Source organism: Mastigoproctus giganteus, chromosome 5, assembly GCF_048544385.1.
Source record: "Mastigoproctus giganteus isolate SK-2022 chromosome 5, ASM4854438v1, whole genome shotgun sequence".
Taxonomy (NCBI): domain Eukaryota; kingdom Metazoa; phylum Arthropoda; class Arachnida; order Uropygi; family Thelyphonidae; genus Mastigoproctus; species Mastigoproctus giganteus.
The window spans coordinates 154,385,601-154,406,803 of NC_143579.1; the positions used below are offsets into that span (position 1 = coordinate 154,385,601).

The 21,203-nt window shown below is 39.2% G+C and overlaps 1 protein-coding gene across 1 annotated transcript in view; it reads right to left on the minus strand.

Annotated features, from left to right (window-relative positions):
* LOC150085776 (uncharacterized) overlaps window positions 1–21,203 on the minus strand; it is a 1,040,408-nt gene that overhangs the window by 305,951 nt on the left and 713,254 nt on the right. Inside the window, exon 6 of the mRNA XM_090374246.1 lies at window positions 16,456–16,501. Within this exon, the coding sequence (XP_090230372.1) occupies window positions 16,456–16,501 (46 nt within the window). The remainder of the gene's footprint in view (window positions 1–16,455; window positions 16,502–21,203) is intronic.

The window sequence follows — 21,203 nt, forward strand, 5'->3', positions numbered from 1 at the left end:
TTTAACCAGCCAACCTTCCTACTGTTTGTTTATTATAAGCAAGCATATGACAGAATCCACCGACCAACTCTGAAATTTTAAAATTCTATGGTGCAAATTCACAATTATTATCAACAATTATGGTTTTATATGATAATAAAGATGTAATAGTACAATTAAACAATTTTTAAAATTTCAAACAGAATAAAAACAACTAGGCGACTACGACAAGGATGTGGACTCTCTCCTTTATTGTTTAATCTATATATCAATAAGGTAACAGAACACGAGAAAAATTACACTCTAACGGGATCCCAATTTCGGCATAAGCAAAAGTCTGAACTCTACTATATGCTGATGACCAAGTTATTTTAGTTGAATCCGAAACAGAATTACAAAAAGCGGCTCACAATCTTTTCAAAATAAGTTCATTATTTGGTATGGAAATATCAATTCAAGAAAAAAAAAAAAAAACTATGGCCATGCAAGGAAAGGAATTGTTACAAGCAAAAATAGTAATTAATGGCCATATACGAGAGTGGTTCAATAAAGAATCGCCCTCGCCTTCCACATATCGCAGAGTCATGATATTTTGTGTGTAGTACATATTTTGTACTTAGTGCATATCTCTGTACTAAATGTGTAAAATTTCAGTCCTGTGTCTTAATTTGTTTTTCTCTTATAGAGCTGAACGTGTGACGAAGTAGCATCATGGACAAAGTTGAAGCCAGAGCTGTAATCCGGTTATCTGTTCTTGAAGGGGGAAATCTCCTAAGGAATCGACGACGAGATGACTGCTGTATATAAGGATGAAGTCCCATCCTATGGCATTGTGAAGCACTGGCATAGACAGTTTAGGTGTGGTCGGACATCGGTAGACATGTGTGTGTATAGGTAGGGTGGCTCCTAGAACGTCCGTTCAAATCCACCTCGTTTCTTTGTACGTTGAACAGACTATGCAAAACAGGCCATCGACAGTTTAGGTGTGGTCGGACATCGGTAGAATCAGAGCCCATTCCAGGTCTTCCCCATTCAGCCATTAATGACAGCACGATAAGAAAAGTGGAGTTGTTAATCATGGAAGATCGCCGGATATCTGTCCGTGAATTGTCCCAGGAGGTGAAGATTAGTGTGGGCTCTGTTGAAACAGTCCTTCATGACCAACTCCATTTACGGAAATTGAGTGCAAGATGGATTCCCCGATTATTGACTGGTTTCCAGAAGGCTGATCGACAACAGAAATCACAAGTGCTGTTAGCCTTGTGCCAAAAAAATGAGGAAGACTTGTTCTCTCGTCTAATCACTCAGGATTAAACTTGGATACACCATTTCGACCCTGAAAGTAAAAAGCAGTCCATGGAATGGCGTCATCATGGATCCCCTCCCCCAAGAAGGCAAGGGTCCAAGTGTCAGCAGGAAAGGTTTTGCTGACATTGTTTTGGGATGAGAAAGGCGTAATAATGACTGATTACCTGCCGAAAGGTAGAATAATTACAGGTGCCTATTACAGGAGAAAATCAAAACATGTAGGCGTGGCATGCTATCCAAAGGTGCGAGAATGCTTCAAGACAATGCCCCAGTTCACACTTCTGAAATTGCAACAACACAAGCAGCCACTTGTGGATATGAAATACTGCCCCATGCAGCCTACTCACCCGATCTTGATCATCGGACTTCTTGTTTCCTTCCCTCAAATAATTTCTTCCGGAGACCCACTTCCCTGACAACAAGACACTCATTTCTGCATCAGAGTCATGGTTCAAAGACCAACCTCACCACTTCTACAAAAATGGTATCCGTAGCCTCATCCATCGATGGGAAAAATGTGTAAATCTGCACGGTGGCTATGTAGAGGACTAAAACCTGTGCCAAGAATCAACAGGCTAGCACCTCTGCAGCTAGGTCAAGGTGATTCTTCATTGAACCACCCTCGTAATAGAAGAAGTAAAAACATTTAAATACATCAGCAATACGATTTCAGATTTAGGAAATGCACATATGGAAAGTAAAATAATAAATTTCAACAAAAGGAATGGTATAACTAGAATACATTTTGGTAAATACTGTAGATGTCATGAGACACAATTACGATTTCATAAAATAATCTCAAAGCCAGCTTTAATGTTTGGCTTCGAAACTTGGTTCTTGAAGAAAAAAGATGAAAGAAGGTTGTAGGCACTACAGTAAGATTCCTTAGGCCGCTTGCAGGGTACTCGTTGAGAGACCATATCTCAAGCCACGCCATTTGAGAATGTTTTGGCATCAGCAATATAGTGGAAGATATTACAAGATATTCTGTATCTTGTAATCATCCTCATTACGTATTCCTCCACGTAGTGAGGATGACTGACGAAAAAATGCCTAAGAAGGTTCTAATTTATAGGCCACATGGATGGAAGAGTGTTGGAAGACCCGAAAAATGTCCGTTCTGAGACTCGAACAACTCGAGCGAGTCTCAGAACGGACTTAACGGCGCAATCCCTGTTCGTAGAGAAGAAGATGGATAGCCCACCTAAACTTCAAGAAACTTGTGGCAACAAACATATAAATTATATATTCATATTCACAATATGCTAATTTACTGGAGCACTAAGATAAAAGACAAACAACTATTCAGATCCGATTTTAATAAGGTGTTTTGCATTCTTTGAAGGAAATATTTATCCTTTTCCTTCAAAAAAAATTATTTATTTTGTTGAAGGAATGGATAACCAACCAGTTTCTGTCGAGAGGACCAAAGGGCTGCGTAGAATTTGTTCCTTGCTTCAGTGCTCCAGAAAAGACAGGTTCGAATCCCAGACTAAACTGAGATCCTTGTGGGAGTTGACAGGTTTGATTTGATATCCATTTATAGAGACGTGCATTGGGTTTATTCTTCTCCTCTTTGTAAACGTCATTCGGGCAGATTTTTCGGCACTTAGCTCGAGTCTAATGTATTGGAGAAAGGTGTTTGTCCCAGAGATTTGTTTTGTTGCAGCTCTTTGGACTGAGAGCGGTTGTTCTGGTTGATCCGAACGAATCATATCTTCAAACGAATCTTCAACTCGGCAGCGTACGATATTATGTTTTGGAAATTTGCCGGCAAAGGTTCCAAAGCAGCTGCAAGCAGTGCTTCTGACAAAACGCCACCTGTGGAAACCCTCTGAAGACTCAGGAAATTAGGTGGCAGGACCTGCCAGAGTAACTTAAGCCTACTGGGTTCCTGGTCTGCCTCCACGGGGCGAAGGTGGGGAAACGTTGTGCCTCAGCAGGGTCCAGCGGCTAAACGACCAGATGAACAACGGTACACGGCACTACACATATACAATATCCATACACTTTTAAATCTCTGGCATTTCCAGTGAACTGGTACACCCACAATGAAAACTACGCGGAGATGGGGGAAACCCCTGGTGCCGTCTGACACTAAATACACCTTACCCTCTGAGGACAATAAAGGATAGAGAGAGACGATTATGCTCTACAAGGAGCAGTCTTTCCTGCAAAATTTTATTGAGTACAGTGAAGAAGTTATCGGAGATCCTGAAGTAGTTCTTAAGTAAAGATGTGATGAGAATCCTATCATGTGCCAATTTAACGTCAAGAAAAATTATGTCGAGCTATGTTCGAGAATTCAAAGCATTCTCTGTATGTGGAAGAGAGTTTGAAGGAGATTGGTGGTAGTAGATCTCCCACGGACCACGGTGTGAAAGTGGTAAAGTCTGTAATGAAAATGGTTCTCAATGATTTGAGTTAAGATTGCATTTTCAAAAACTTTAAGGAGAGTAGAGCCCACTGTGGTCGGGCGCAAGTCCTTCGCAGTTTTTAGCCTCGAATTTTTTGGAATGGGTTTTATGCAGTCTTCTTCTTGTGGCGACCACCACGGCAAATGTCTCTCTTTCTCTGGTAGCTCTGAATAGCTGCTCGGTGTTCAGTCCTGTCCAATTCTTAATGTTACCAAGCAACGATGTACGTCTACTCCCAGGCTTTCTTCTTCCTTCCATTCTCCCCTCGATAAATAGCCATGGAATTGCGCATTTGACGCAGTAGTGTGTCCAAACCTGGGGCACTGAGGATGTTCACAAATTTCATTAAAAATGTCTAAAAGAACATCCACAATGAAGACACAGGATATTTTATGATAAACAAGGGAAATCCATCAGGCCCGACGGTAGCTCTATTTGGTAACTAGTTTATTACTTTCATTAAATTCTCCCTGATGTTTAGTGTAAACAGGGGAGTCAAATCACGTAATGAGTTGGGAGAATTCGATTCCTTCACATGACTCTCACCAAAAGTATTGTCCGCCCACTGATTGAAAAGGCTCATCCATCTGAATATCTTTGTAATGCTTTGCGAATGGCCGCTTTGAATACACTAACCTGCTAGCATTGCATCTATTGTCGGCGTGTCGTTTTTGCTTCAGAAAAAATACATGTTTCTTTTTAAAGCTAATGAAGTCGCTAGTGGTTCCAGTATTCTTCCATTTCCTGAAGGCACGTTGCTTATCCAGCAAAGCTGGCTTTAGATCTTGAGAACCATGGTTTTGTCCATTTAGAGATTCTGATAATTTCTGAAGATCATTGAATTGCCATTGCTGTCAGGAGGTAAGCAAGACCATTAGTGGCTTCTTCGATCGGCAGGGTGGAAAGTGTTTCCCAGTTGGTTGAGGTGAAAAAAACTCATCATGATATCTTACTTGATGAAATTAAGTGAGAAAATGGTTTTGGTTAGGAATTCATCATCCTTAAGATGCATCGACGGGAACATAAAAGCAAAGGTGAGTGGTTTGTGGTCTGAATTAAAGACAAAGGCCGGAATCGTAGACGTCAAATATGCAGTACTGTGAAATACTAGGTCTAACTTCTAGTTGCCCGTTGTAGGCTGTGATTCAAGGAAATTGCACCGTTCTACGCAAATTATGCGCACTTAACTCCTCTTGTTCATGAAACGTACAAGAAAGTTACGATTCTTTGGTAGCTTTGGGCTCAATTTTTCAGCCAATACCAACTGCATTTCCAGCTGCGTGCGATGTTCTCGGTGGAGATCGTCAGTATACTGAGAAGCTCCAAAATATGTTGACATTTTGCATAAAATGTAATTTGATGGTGTTCCGATGCTTCTGGGATACTACTTTCAGACACTCTTCGGGAAAAAAAAAAAAAAATTCTTATATGTATAATATGTACATTAAAATTATTTTTAACCATTCTTAAAACGTTTCGGAAGCCCACCTCAAATTTCTGACATTCTAAACTGTGAGCCCCAGCAGGGGTCTAGCAGCTAAATGACCAGAAGAACAACGATACATAACACTACACTTACAAAATCCATACACTTTTAAATCTCTGGCCTTTAACAGTGAACTGTTACACCTACAATGAAAGCAACGCGGTGATGGGGAAACTCCTGATGCCGTGAGACACGAATGCACTTTACACACTGCAACTCTAGAAACATCCATCCCCAACGAATTGGTTGAATGTGTGATTATGAGCTCTATGATTGGAATCCGCTCTCCCATTTAATGTTTGCAAGGCGTAGCATCTGCAGTAGAAGTTAGAATGGGGTAATAATATGCAGCCAGAAATTATTACTAGAAACCATTCAATCAGAAGTGTGATTTTCTTGAGTATTATTTTCGTCTCCGTTAAGTATGTGACATCCCCCACCTCATACTAGAAGATACCAGTATATGACATTTTACCCTTATTTTATGACAAGCTGAAGTTCCACCAACAGGCCCTGGTCAACGAAAGTGATCAATACGGATTAACGTAGAAGACTGTTGCAGCTGACAGTTGGTTATAATCTACGACTTAAGCAGCCCAGTGACTACCTTTAAGAAAGTAAATAATGTCTCTAATTCAAGTAGTGAGACTCAACTAACTGTTTATTAAAATCATCACAAAGGGGACAGCTAAATGTTGTTGGGCACCACAACCGTTGACAATTTTAATTTCTTCCCCAGACAATTGTCTGGCCACAGATGAGCGCTTTCCTATACAGATGCTCGTTTTACTGACGGTATGAGATTTTATACCGCTTCTTCACGACTATGCCGAGGCTGTTGTCATGGAAACGCCATTTCTTCCCCACGACAAAAACGCTAAGCACTTTATCTTTTAATGCGTCTAACATATCATGTCAGAGACATGGGGACAGGGGAAAAACGGAGGAACACAGTTTTCTATGGCCTCCATTAATATATTGTGGCCCATTTGTTAAAGCCGACACTGGAGTTTAAGCCCGAATTTCCTGTCAAGTCGTGCGATCCACGCTGCTCGGCACCCCCTCAGTCCATTACGTTTATTTCCTCTTTTCGTGCTCACAATCCGGGAAAGTGCATCTTGAACAGTACTTTCTCGTACCTCTACTCCACTCCGGGAATCGATGAGAGAGAGAAAAGGAGAGAGAGAGAACCTTATGGCTCTTCGAAACTGCTGCATTCAGAACACGAAATGGCGGAGGGAAGCAAAGTAAAAAAGGACCGTCTGTCCGCTGTTCGGAACGGCCAATGATCGATCGCTACCGACTACCGAGCCCATAGAGGACTACCATTCTGCTCTCTCTCTCTCTAACCATTCCATCACTGCCCCTCCTTCCGATGCTGTTACAAACCAACTTGCTCGCTGCAGGATATGAATACTCCAGCGTTTCTGACGACCCATGCATGCCGTCACTCCTCAAAATGTCTTCTTTGAAATCGCCGTTAGGGTTTGACAGACAGACAGCTAACACATCGTAATGCAGTAGCTCCCCGGGGAACCGCTTCGGGGGGGGGATAAATGGCTAATACGGAGTTACTGCCGGGAAACGTGCACGTGATGATGTGAGTGAAGAATGAAAAGCACTGAGGCAAGGAGAACGTGCTCCCTGTAGGAGGGCATACTTATACCATAAGGAACCCACAAGTAAGACAATGACAGTAGCTTTGGTATAAGCTTTACCCCCCTCCCCTTTGCCCATACTGTCATGGGATTACTGCACCAAAGTGTAAAGCAACACCAAATGCTAAACAGAAAAATTCAGCCCATTTTTAGCTCCCATTCCTCAGAGCAAAATGATGAACACAGCAGATCAACATGCGCATTTTTCCCCCCTTCTCCATTTGTAACCACCAGTCCATTACTAACTAGACATAAAGAGGTTAAACAACTCAGAGGTGTGGCATCTTGGCTTTCTGTCAAAGTGCAGTATGACATTTAGCGTGTTAAACTAGTGAAATGGAAAGCAACCCACTGGAGAATGCTGTTGTGCTCCAGAAACATAACAAGACAAAAATCACTTTCACTGTAAATCTGACAAGCAGAGTTACAGCGAAAGTGAGGTTTATTGCATGAAAAACAAGGGAAATAAGGTCTTGAAAGCAAGATTTGTACATCCCTAGAGCAGCAGCGGTGCACTGAAAAATGAGCCTCCATTTCAGTTCTGTAAGTGACTTCGGAAGTTTCTATGCATGTGTAGTAATAAGTGAGAACTTTCGTACAGATGTCAACGATGTGAAATTAAAACACAGATTTTACAATTGTATAAGGAAGAATTAAGCATGGCATAGAAAGAGAGAATACAACCCAGAGGAGAACATGAGATTCTCATTATCCTTTTCTTTGCATAAATTTAGAAAGGGAGAAGCGAAACGCAATAAATCCGCCAGCTATGCTGCTTGTGATAACGGAAAATTATATCTGTATTTGAAAATTTCGGGAAAATGAGGAAAAAAGTAGTCAAAATAAAAAAAATAATAAATAAAAAAGAGCTGAAGCCAAACTCAAATACAATGTTTTGTACGTGAAAACTTAAAAAGTTCCCTTGAGAGAATGATTGCATCAGTGTTGTGGCCCCGCCATCCCATCATTGCACCAGGGATGCGGAACGAAGTCCGCCTAAAGATCTGCTGCAGGTGCTGCAACAGATCTTTATCTGTATAAACAAGTTTAAAATGGCCCAAATCTAAATAAAGGAACTCCTCAGTTCCAGCAAGGAAGACTTTACACTAAACACGACAGAGTCGTCATTTTAAGAGGTAATTGACCCAGAAGATTCGTCCCCAGTTTGTTACGTAGCTTCAAAATGTTTTTTTCTTTAATTTATTCCTAATTATTTTTTAAAATAATATTATGAAAGATTCAAAGCATGTTGTGATGTGTCAACACTGGTATTTGCAAACGCTGCTCTGTTTTATCTACTTTTATTACAACTGACCACAACGTAAATGTAACTGCTAAAAATTATGCTGGTACTAAATCAAGGATAGGTAACCTACGGCACTAATTCCACCTGGATATATCCCAAAGGGCACCAAGTGGGGATTTCATGTAATTATCCCAACCAGACGAAAGTTGCCATAAAGACAAGTGGACCACAGAGTCACGAATATATTAAAATTTACGGTGAAGCCTCTAGCGCATTTCAATGCTACCCCCTCCCCATCTTTTAACCTTATGCTCACCCATTATTGAAACAAATGTGTAGCTCACTTACACACACACAGTCCTCCTGTTTTACAGAAATTAAATATACACTAGCACCAGAGATCCTATAACATAATGAATCCATACCAATATTCCTGCTAAAGCAAACCACTTTGAAAGGTTGCCGACCTCGCACTAAATATTTATTACTGCTGTCTGAATATTACTCATAATATTCAGGCAGCAGTTATTACTCATAAAAACGTTATGCAAATATGAAACTATCCTGTATGGATCAAGAACTATAACAGAAAACCTCACGGCCAGTCGGAACATTTATTAGGTCTTTCCATAAATAAGAACATTGTGAACGTGGGCAAGAAAAATAAGGAAGTCCTCCCCTCTCCGCCTTCATATCATGGAACTTGCTTATTTGCTAAAGCCTCTTAACTGTTAAACTGATTTTTTTATTAAATAACTGAATTCACTAAGATAATTAATGATACAATGAAATTACTGCAAAATTCACCGGATTTCTTAAATACATTATTTACTTACCGAAAACACCAGAATCACGCATGTGCGCTGATGTGATATCGAATGAACTAATAAGGAAACAACTGGAAGGGAGTTGGGGGGGGGGGAATATTTAATACAGCTCCGCGTTAACCACTTACAGCTACCTGCTTTTGGCGTTTCTCATGCTTCACCGTAACCCTTGCAAATACCAAAGCAACTTGAGCTATGTATGCAAGTTAATATATTCTTTAAGGTACTATGCAGATGGAACGCTACACATAAAACAACAACAAAAAAAAAAAACATTGCTTCTAAGTTTACTAATGGAATAGATGATGTCCAGGAAAGACAAATGGAGAAAAGAACATGAAAACAAATATAAACCTAAGTAAACAATGCGTTCTTGAAAAAATGAAAAATCATCAACCGAAAACACAACCTCCCCCCCCCCCCCCATATAAACTCACGTAACTTGCCGCGAGCAACTTTTTATTTATTTATTATTTTAATGATACGTGGACGAAAACAATTACTGTACATACCTGATAAACAAATCATGTTACAAAAATTCATTCAAAGAAAGATGATGAGTTGCCTTCTTTTTATCGTAAAAGAATCAGAGAAAAACGGTGATATCAAGAAGACCTCCGAAAACAACACTGCCCCTTTAAAGTTTGTAATCCGAATCCATTCTGAAGCCTGTTGTCTTTTCCCAACTTCATTGCTTTCCTTAAAAGGTTTGAGGTACTGGGGATTATCAATGACTATTATCCCTTTCTTCAATTTGCATTTGTGCCTACAACTCAATCAAATCATCGGTGGTGTGGTCTTCTCTATGTGAGACCACAACTCATTGATGTCTTCAGTAGCCACTTCCAGGTTATGGTGTTCCAACGTGTCTAATATTTCCTCTGTGCCGTTTTCCTGACTTAGAAATCTTCGCAGTAATGGACAAACTGCCGGAAAAGTTTCTACAACAACCTTCCACAGTTAACTGCTTGATATCTTTTCAGCTAGTAGCAATGTTTCTGAGTGCCATAAAGATAACATGACTCTACCAATATTTCGTGAGGGCTGTTGCTTTCTTCCCGTTGATAGCAGCAATAGCCTTAGTCATGGTTCTTCTCAAATAATACCACTTAGAGGTGAAACCGACCCCTTGAGCCACTGGCTGAGGAAGGGGTGGTGTTTGAGGGAAGGAACATTATAACTTGAGGGTGGAAAACCCACAACCAAGAACACGTCCAGGATTACCAATGCCTTAAATGAAACCCTGCAGTAATCCAATCTTTCTTATTCGATTTCTGAATCACCGGCAGTGAATAGAATATTTTGAAAGCTCCTGGATTCTCATTATGATCACAGCCTAAATAAATTTAAGACTGAGCTGGACATGCATTTGGAACGAATGGAGAGGTAAAATGGGAAGGGTTTTTTTTTTTTTTTTGGCTGATGCTGCATAAGCTTGCTTTCTTGCATCGTGTGGCTCTACTAATGCTACACTAAAAGTGGTTTTAATTTCCCATTTTAACTATTGAAAAATAAGGCGTAACGACCACAGCAGTGTGTTGAAAACTGCAGAAACGATACCCAAAACTTTTGTTTTAGTTTCGCTGGGTTTAATAAGACATTAGCCACAAATATTTTAAATAAATAAAGAAATTATTATTATTATTATTTTATTTTCTGAACAAAATGTTTTTCATAAATATTTTATTGTGAACAGTGTCGCCGAAGGCGAATATTTCATATAATAGGCATCCTGGCATGCAAATTCATAGTATCCAACAGAAATCGATCTACCATCGCAAATTATTCGTGCCTGCAAAAACACGAGTTGCTACCACATCCCTTCATTCCCGGTTTTTTTTTTTTTTTTTTGCTTGTTCAGTGAGATAGCCACATCTCCAATACTCAGAATGGCACATTGTCGTTTAGATGATTCTTTGAGATGGCGGCCGTTGGCCGACTTCAAGCTAGGCAGTTGCAGATGGCACAATGTGTAAAGCAGTGTCGTCTGGACACTATGGAAGCAGTTTCACGAGACAGGAACCATTACAAGAAGAGCTGGCCAAAGTCGCCCGAGGGATAAGTCAACTGTCGCTCTAACAGCAAGATGGAACCCTACGATATCCTATCGTCAACTGTCTTTTGAGGTTGCTGCGGCCACAGGTAAAAACATTTTCAACCAGACTGGGCTAGGAAGGCTCACTTCAAGTGGACTCTACGCAAGGAAGCCAGTGGTTTGTATGCATTAACCTCAAACCGAGCTCATCGAAACTGGTGCCACGAACATGTGACTTGGAGCCCTGACCAATGTGGGATACAGTTCTGTTCTCTGATGAGTACCGTTTTGACCTACAAACGGATTCTAGACGTTATTTCATCTGGAAATAACGAGGAATGCGGTACCATCCCTTTAACATGAAAGAAACGGTGGAAGCGGTGTTCTGTCGTGTGAGACGGAATAATGAGGAACGGCCGCACCCCTCTTCATGTTTTTGATAGGGGTACCGTAACTACGCAGAGGTACCGAGATCACATTCTGGAACTCTATGTGCGACGTTTTAGGGGTGCGGTTTGCCAGATTTTTTTTTTCATGGAACAAAGTGACTGCACATAGCGCTCAATTAGTGGAGAAATATCTTGAAACTGAAGATATCCACGACTGACGTGGCCAGCACGATCACCAGATTTAAATCCGACAGAACATGTGTGGGGACGCCATTGGGCGTCGAACTGCACGCCGACAGCCACCGCCTCGGTCACTCGGTGAGCTAAGGCCTGCGCTGTTGGAAGAATGGGATTTGTTGCCACATTACCTTATAGACACCCTTATATCGAGAATGGTTAAGCACAATCAGGCCTGTTTTACGCCGTTGGAGGGGATTATACGCCTACTGATGCCTGTGAGCATCTTGTATCGACTAATGCGATATGACTTTTTTGTTAAATCTTATACAATCCCTATAAATGCCTCTTATGTCTGTCCGAAGTTTATCGCTGGTTCCTCATTTAATCATTATTCTATGTTAGTACACCACCATACCAAATTTTGTCCCGCTTCATCGCAAATTGCACGAGTTACACCACGTTTTCTACGTGTATACCACGTGAAATGGGACTTCAAGATCTTTCACCTCAGGGAAAATGGTCATCAGCAGTAAAGTTTTATAAATGTAGAAGCTATAATGCCAGTGGTTTACAACAAACTGAAGAGGTAAATTAAAGGCCAAAACAACATACAGAAATTTCTCACAAAAAATAACCTAACTAACCATAAGTAAAGCACCCAACTTTTGCGTACGACTGTGCCCAAATTTTCCATCTAACGGTGAGTTTTGGATCTGTTTTTTTTTTCTTTCCCGTGAGCTTTCTATTGTAACCTACTTGGAAACAGGTAAATTACAATTCTGAATGCAATCCGCCCATTGCCTAGTTAACATATGCCTCATAGTATGGAAACTTTAAAATAATCACCCTGTATATAACTTAAAAAATGGGTTTGGAATCTTAAATATTCATAAAGGTTCCAAAATGCGAATTTTGAAACATTTATAAAATAAAAATAAAAAAATCAGAAAATAAACAGTGAGATGAACTTCAGCTTACTTCCAGCGTACAGTTTATATTGAGGTGGGGGGGGGGTCACACTTAAAAAAAATAAATGTTCTGTTTATACTTCGGGACGACCACGCGGTCAGAGAAGTTCATAAGTTAGAAAGAATACAAGAAACAGCACCGTATTTACTGGTCATGAGCTTGAATCCCCGTCTACTTATGCACTCTCGCGCATGACCAAACTGCTAGGGCAGACTTAAGATTCAAATTAAAGTGGATTTAGAGCCGATTTTTTTTAATTACAAGACATTTTATTATTACTCCACAACTACATGGGGCGAAGTAGACTTTATCTGTATCTTAACGTATTTTAAGTTTGCTACAGAGAAACCGTAGAACAGCCTTTGGAACCGTGCCACAGCCCTTTCTATATTGTGAAAATAATGGCCGTTCTACCAGTTAAATGAAGCGTTTCGAGAAACTATAGCCATGCCTATGATAAATTCTGACTGAAACACGATCTGTTGACTTAATAATGATTTGTCTCAGTAATAAACGAAGATGATAAATACATCAGCGGGGCTCTAAGGCCTTCAAAATGCAAGCACGTCATAGATGACAGCCCAAAGAGAGGCGTTTTCACAGACTCAAAACAGTGAGCACGCACACGAAACAAACAAACCATGCCCTCTCACACGTACGAAAAGATCTGCTGCAAAAAAAACTTTTGTTCCTGTAGTGAGCGAGCTGTTGATGGACAAAATCCACGCTGCTAGCAAAGGTCAAAACAGGATCAAGTGGGACGGGTGCGAACAACATGGCTTGTCGGCCTGTAAACAGACTCCGTCAGATAATCACACGAACTCCCCTCTCCTTAGAACAGCTATGTGAAACCACACAGAGCTGTTACTATGCACCTGTTCGAGTCCATCAATTTAGTCCAGCGAGCGTTCTGAGTTTGCAACTTTTCGCTGATATATCTTACAAATTAAATTACAACGATGTGGTTTATTTTCTACGTATAAAGGATGATCTTGATTGTCCACAAGTCTTTTAAAGCATCTGAATAGCTTAATCTATTTTACAGTACCCTTTTTCTGGCGGGGGGGGGGGGGTAATGAGATCGTAAGAGAGACTCGCAAGAAGCACACAAAAGCAAATTTATCTCTTAGGAATTCAATGGAATTGAAATTCAAAAGTTGGATTCTAGTTTCGTATTATATACTCTGAGGATCCAGCGTCTCCCTTTCATAAGGTTTCAAATATTATACTTTTTTTTGTACTTTAAAAAATATACATTTAATTATACAATCAATGTGATTAAATCATGTCCGCCCCCCCCCTCCCATTTTTGCAATTTAATTTTTCGAAAAACATCCATACGTAAAATTAAATTGCCTTTCAAGGCCCAGGGACGACGGTTGCTCGTGACTGTTTCAATTTTTTTTTTTTTAATAATTTAATTAAATTAATTTTATTATTTATCTCTATGTATTGGTTAATGAGAATTATAATATATTTTATATAATATATTTATAATAATTTAGTTAATGAGAATTATACACGGTTGTGTATAAGTCTCACTTTAACTTATTGTACTTGATTTAAATCAACTTATTGTTATTGATTTAAAATAACAAAATACTGAAATTTTAATAAAAATGTCGAAAGTGAACCTTTGTTTATTTCACAAAAGTTACAATAAGTAGTTAATGCTCACTGTTGCTAGTGGCAGCGTTATCATCTCAGTAACTCAAGTTTTAAAATAATGTCGACTCTAAGAGGTATTTTCCATCCAGAGTATAAATGAGAGAGAGATATTTCTATTAAAAAAATAATAATTGTGAAATATATACAGAGTACACAAACCATTCATCAAACAGATTTACAATACCCATTTTTACAGCTGTAAAGCCAGAGGTTTACAACAAGCAGAAGAAGTAACTTAAATGCCAAAACAACATACAAAAATTTCTCACAAAAAAAAAAAAAAATCAATTAAAAAGTTATAACGCGTGATCCAGAAACGCTTTCAAAGGAAGGTCCTAGCATACGATCGTTGGTAGAAGAGAAAATCGGGACGCACAAGAACTAGGTGGATTACTACTATCAAGAAGTCAGGATTCCGGACAGTGAATTCGGCCAGCAAAGGCTAAAATAAACTGGAAACTATTTAACTCATGACTCAACCTTTCAACGAGAAGAGGTTGGCTGAAGTCAGCGAATGAAACTGAAGGTAAAAAAGAAAATACAATAAATAAATATATGTTTAGTTCACAATGTGAGCTGGTGGGGATCCTAGCAACAACTGTCGGGAATACAACAAGTGCATCCCCATACATATATAGAGGTAGGCATCTGCTACTCACCACAAATGTCGTTTTGATCAATAGGATATCTGTGAGGTATAGCATTTTGCCTTGGAGGTGGTCGAGGTTGTAAGGTACCTACACCTGATCTCAATGTATTCTCTTCCGGTATTTGGTTGCGTACTTTAACAGGTTAGCATCAAGAACTTGGATGTGGGTTATTTTTATTTTTTATTTATTTATTTTTTTGGTTGGCCATATGACTAATAATAATCAGGAAGTACACGAACCTAAGACAGGAGATCAAAGAGATGTGGCATATGCAACAACCATCCTGATCATCGTGTCAACCACCAGTATGGTGCCAAAGACCCTTCATAACAACTTAGCAGCAATAGGGCTGCCAGCGAACAGCTACAAGGTACTCCAAAACACCTGTAGGATAGTCAGAGAGTTCCTCAACCAACAGTAACAACAGACATAACAACCACCCTGTGTACTTTGTAGCAATACTCGTCACGATGTGGAACCCCCAATCAGGGAGAAATAATATAAGAGCAACAAACAAAAAAAATAATAAATTTGATCAACGGATTACTTCTCAGGACAGCTTTGGGGAGGGGGGGGGATCCTCCATGAGCAAGCAACTTTTCCAGAATGCTGGTGAAGAAATAATACCGACGAAGAGTTTCACCGAAGTGTGTAACCTATTTTCAAAACCAAGTCGAGGAAGCCTTGGTATATCAATGGCCCGGGACAAGTCTGTGATGCTGGTTTGTGGTAGTAGCATGAGCTTGTGGTTGATCCCTTAAGCAGTCACTAATTCAATGTGAAAACAAGTTTAATATCATAGTGGTGCTGATGCTCATACCGCAGCGGCACACAGAAATGGTGAGTAGTGAACAATTTGATGAAACTAATGTTAGTTTCCTAGACAAAATACCCGTTTTACTGGCAACTTCGAGGATACTTAAATATCTATCACTCCTGCTAGATCACGAACAAGAGCGACTGAATCATTAGTTTCTGAAGTTCAATGGCGAAGTGAGGATCGTCGTCGATGGATAAGAACCCTATTTAAACTCCGCAAACCACTGTAAAGTCTTTAAGCAACTTAAGATCTTTTTTAAGAGAGTGGTTTTCTGTTGCACTTTTCCCTAATTTAAAACATATGCAAACTCACTGCTCAGTAAAATCATTCATTTTAAAATGTGCAACGAAACACACCTATTCAAAGCGCTAATTCAGACTGAATGCAAATAAATGAGCGATTAAAGCATGACCATGTCTATATGAATCACCAAACATATTGCGAAAAGTCATAACTTCAAGATATAAAGTCATCCCCCAAATTTTTTGATCACACCTCGTTTTATCGCAATGCAAGCATAATTTTAATTTCGCTGGATTCAACATCCAGTCATTGCTTCAAAAATTATTACCACTTAATAAGAATTGTGAATATAACTCTATTATATTATGAACTAAAATGCTAAATGGACAATCAGTATTGCCAGTTTATTATTTCAATGTAATAATGTTTCAGCGAAACAAAATAAAATCAAAGACGTGTTTATTTGCTTATCGTTTTCTTACTTTTACCTGAAAAAAAAAAAAAAAAGAAAAACAAGGCACTGTTGACTAATATGCAATAAACACCCACTGGTTATAAATTATAACTTTTGAGTACTTACGTTTATGAGTGGTCGAGTTGAACAAATCTGATTCAGTATCTGAACCCTGAAAGGAAATAAAAAGTAATGTCAATCTTATAAACTTACAAAATAGAAATTTCATGAAATTATAAAAAGGAAATATTTGCACTGTATAACAGAAGTTGATATACAAATGAACTAACTGGGTAACAGTACACCAGCACACTTCTGTTCGTAAAATAAAAAAGTTCAACTACTTTGATTCGAACTCGCTCAGCTATCCTTTGCACGGGTATTGATTTGTACTTGCAGGTTTTTATGCATATCTGGAACACAAGAGTAATTTCACGACACTTCAAAACATATTTGAATTGTTATAAGATATCAGTAATGCAGCATAATCATATTCCAGCTATACATTTTAAGGGACGATGATTCTAAAATAAATTTGGAGCGAACAACAATCGTGGAATGTAAAATTTAAAAAGTAAAACTAACTGTTCGGAACAACCATAAGTAAAACAAGCAGATAATGTACTGCGTACATTATCTGCTTGTTTTACTGAACTTGTTTTACAAAAGTTCAGACGCGTTCGACTTTTTTCCTTTTTTATTAATTGAATTATCATTTTCGGTGATTAATAGAATTGAATGAAAAGTAAAAAGCTGACTTTTTACCAGTTTATTACTAATTAACTAACAATATATAAGAGCAATTCTTTTCACTTCACTGTGCAATACCAGAACATATTTATTTTACTTTTTTAATTTATTTTCTCCTGTATTTTAGTAAAAACTGAATATTAACAAATAAATAATAATCTTTTATTTTACAAATAAAATAAAGTAGAAACATGTAACTCGCATCACAATATGCAGTCAACATTACTTTCTCCTGAATTTTAATAAAAATTGAAAAATAAACATGTGTTACGCGTTCAGCTGATTAATATTATAAACAAATAGCAATATTTCATTATTTATATATATAATGAATTGATAACAAAAACAGCTCTTCAAAAAAGGAAAGATTTTTATGCACACGAAACTCTGTACACCCGCCAAAAAAAAACATAATATCCAGTGATTCAGCAACATCATAAGGTGTATGGATAACCTAAGTTGCACGGATGGAAATAAATAAATAAATAATAATTTTCGGATTTCTATTGTTCTGATTTTAATGAAATTTGGGATGGCCCCGCAAATATTCTTAAAAGTGCTAAATATAAAATTTCATGAATATCCATCCAATGGGAATGAAGCCGTTACATGAGGAATGAACACAACACATCTACAATAATCAGAGGAAAATGAAATAAACGAGTCAGTATCTTTTCAAAGTTAGTTTAATAACGTCCAAATAAAATTTATTAGTACATCGATCTGGTAGTTAACAACTTATCATATAATGGGCACCATGAAGTCGCTAATACTGCAAAGAGGCCTACTGTTATTCAAAAAACTTTCAAGAGCATTCTCCAAACTGTAAAGATCGTAATGTTTTCAACAACGTCCGCTCATCCACATGTAACGACTCGACTCTCACTAAAGGGATGGACAGACGTTGTGTTTATATTTGGTTCTTTTGGAAATATGCATCGAGCTCTGACGAGTTTCATTCACACGTCAACATTAAACTTCCTTTGTTTGTTCCTTCCGCTATTTCCATGCCGATTCAATCATCCTAGTATTATAATAGCAATAATATAGGTCAGATCACCTGATACCATCTTTCTTCTTCCTCTTTATTTTAAGTGTCAGAGGTTGACTGATGTAACTGCTAAGGAAAGACTGTTTCAAATATCTCACACTTCGATCAGTATACTTTTTTATTCAATTACCTAAAGATCAGTTTTAGTACTTTATTATCCTTAACGAATGAGTTCAGCAGTTATCATTTTTATCAGCCTTTTAACCTAAAATGGGGATAAAAGGAGGGCGATGTTAATTGGATGTTACTCATAATTAGAACAATGGAGCAGGATGGAAGCCTTTACAGTGCTAGAACAACAGTGGGATATTACACACTTCATATTACATAAACAAGGATGGGAGCGTTCCTAAATTGTGTGCGACCACCTCGTTGAACGATAGCATCACAAACCACAGAAGTAAGTTTTCAGCTATAAATGAAAAACACGCCCAGAAAAACAAATAATTGAAATGGAGAAAAGGAACTCATCCTGAAATGAAATAACTATTGAACACTGTTTTCTGTTTCTTTTTATTCTACTATCATCTTGAAACAAGACTGCAACCACTCAAAGTGTAATCGCCACCCGTTTGGAACTTGTAAGAGTCCGAATACAATTTTAAAATTAAAAAGAAAGGGCTCGGTGGATCTAAATGGGAATGTATCAATTTCCATCATTAATATTTAAATCGATAATACTTTTTTTGAAGGAAAAAAAGTAGCCCTTACTAGCTTTATGTATTTTCACATTGTCTTCACATTGCTTTCACATTGTCTTCACAACTGGGAGTTGTGAAGTATAATCCCTCAAATGAGTTTCTTAGAATCTGACGCATTTCCTCTAGAGTAAATACCAGAGAATGATTGGAAACTAAGTTTAATCCGATGGAAGTATGCTTGAATGGATGGTTTAAAGATTGCGACTAGCCCATACTGAATCTTCTCGACCTTACTGATAGTAAATGTTTTGGATCTCCCCCCCCCCCTTTTTCCTTCCTTGCAAACAATCAACATTTATATAAATTCAAATGAGAGGTGGGGATTGCTCTACCAATTCAAAATCCTCTATGCTTTAATAATGCCACGTTTCAGTATTACAGAACGAAGTTTATCAAATAATGTTTAAAATGCAACTGCGCAGGCAGGAACACGTAAAAATTAACAACTTAACTTTTAAAGTAAAGCAGATCAAACTCCCCCCCCCTCCCTCCAACCTAAAGAAACTTCTCATCTTCTGTGTCCTCCGAGAGTCGGGAGTTCCTCGTAACAAATACTCTATTACACGTACATCGGTCATCCTCCTGGTCTCGCGGAGGCACCCCGCCTCTCGGTCATACGATGGAACCGATTACAACAGTCGGTACAGCCTCGGGGGATGTGCAACAACAGTCAGCGCCAGTGACAAACGACTTCTTGCCTTTGTCTAAAACATGCCTGCCGCGTTGACGGGGCCCCGCCACCATTGCCGTGATCTTCTATTATTATTTATTTTTTTTCTTTCTTTCTTTCCTTCCCCTCCTCTCCCGTAACACATATTTCGGCACGCAAAATCCCGTGAGGTTCGGAAGCCGACGAGGATGATACATGGTGCAAGGGCGACAGTAGTCACCGCAAAGTCGTCGTTAAATCCCCGACAAATTCCTCACCGCCAACCGTCACGTGTCCCGTAGTGACAGTCAAAACTCACCGCTCGACTCCGCACTGTCTGCCGAATGCCAGCTGCTTTCCCGGGGGACTCGTTAGGCCTATCGTTCGCCGCCAGTGCTAATGCAATTCTCCCATAATGAAGATGTATGGCGACTGACTGCCCTAACTCATGCATATCAACACTAGTACGCTCTCCCGTGCGCCGAACGGTGGAGAGTGGATGCAGACGAGGCAGCTGATCTCCCATGCGGCTACCCGGACAGCCGTCACCACATGACAGCCTTGCGACTCCACAGTACTTCACCATCGCTAACGCAACTTACGGGTTTCGAATTGATGGGCAAAGAGGGAGCCACTAGGTTCCACTCTCTCTCGATAAACGATGCTGCACGCTCTCGTCAAGTGCGGAGACACAGAGAGCCATCTGTCATTGTAAGTTCCGCAGGATTAAGCCCGAACCACTGAACGCTGCAAACAAAAAACGGGGATGCTCACCCGCCCAGCTGAGCCTCCCCTTGTAGATGGTCAAGTCTCGGGATCGTCGTGGCAGCGTCTTGAAACCCATCAACGTCAGCGTGATGAATAGCCCGCTAAAGCTATGACCACGGTTCAGTAAACGAGGCACGCCTGTGGTCTCCACGAACATGGCAGGGATTTCCTTTATCTCTCCTTTCCCCTAGTGTGTGTCCCTCTAGTGATGACTGTTCCACTTCCACATCACTTGCCATACTCCATATATACAACATCAACGGAAGGCAGGCAGTGGCTTAGGGAGCAATTCACAACTTCATTGGGGAGTCAGCCCTGAAAAACTGCTTCCGAAACAAAAAGCAGGTTTCATGAGAAAAAAAAATAATAATAATACAGTGCGTTGTTTGGGGGAAGGGGGGGAAAGAGTACAGCCTAAAAAACAGTGGCATTTTTTCTAGACAATATTAAGAATTTGGATTGATTTTGCCTATCAAACCAAACCATAAAATCCTTTCATTAAAGATAAACGATTATCACAACCAGCTCATAAAACAAGAAGAAAGTGAGCGTCACTTTTTATTTTTTTGATGCTGGATAAAGACACGAACACCACTCCATAAAATAACACTAGATTAACTGCATAGTCATAACTTGTATACAGTTAAACGAGCTTTAATTTCATTGTATACACAGAACGAACATGGACTTTACCGGTATAATGCTGAGACACGTCAGCATTAAAAGTACCTTTTACATTATTGTACTGGTAGGGCGTAGCCTCAGTGTTTGTATATAGCACCGCATACTATATGCTTCGTTTTACGTGGCAGACGGAATCCTGACAATTTCCCGAAAAACGAAGTAATAAATAATATCAGTGGGCACAGATGACGTTGAAAGCAACGAGAAAGGCAACTAAGACTATGGTATAGTCAGTAATAGCGTGTCTTCGACGATTCAGTTGCCTGTTTTA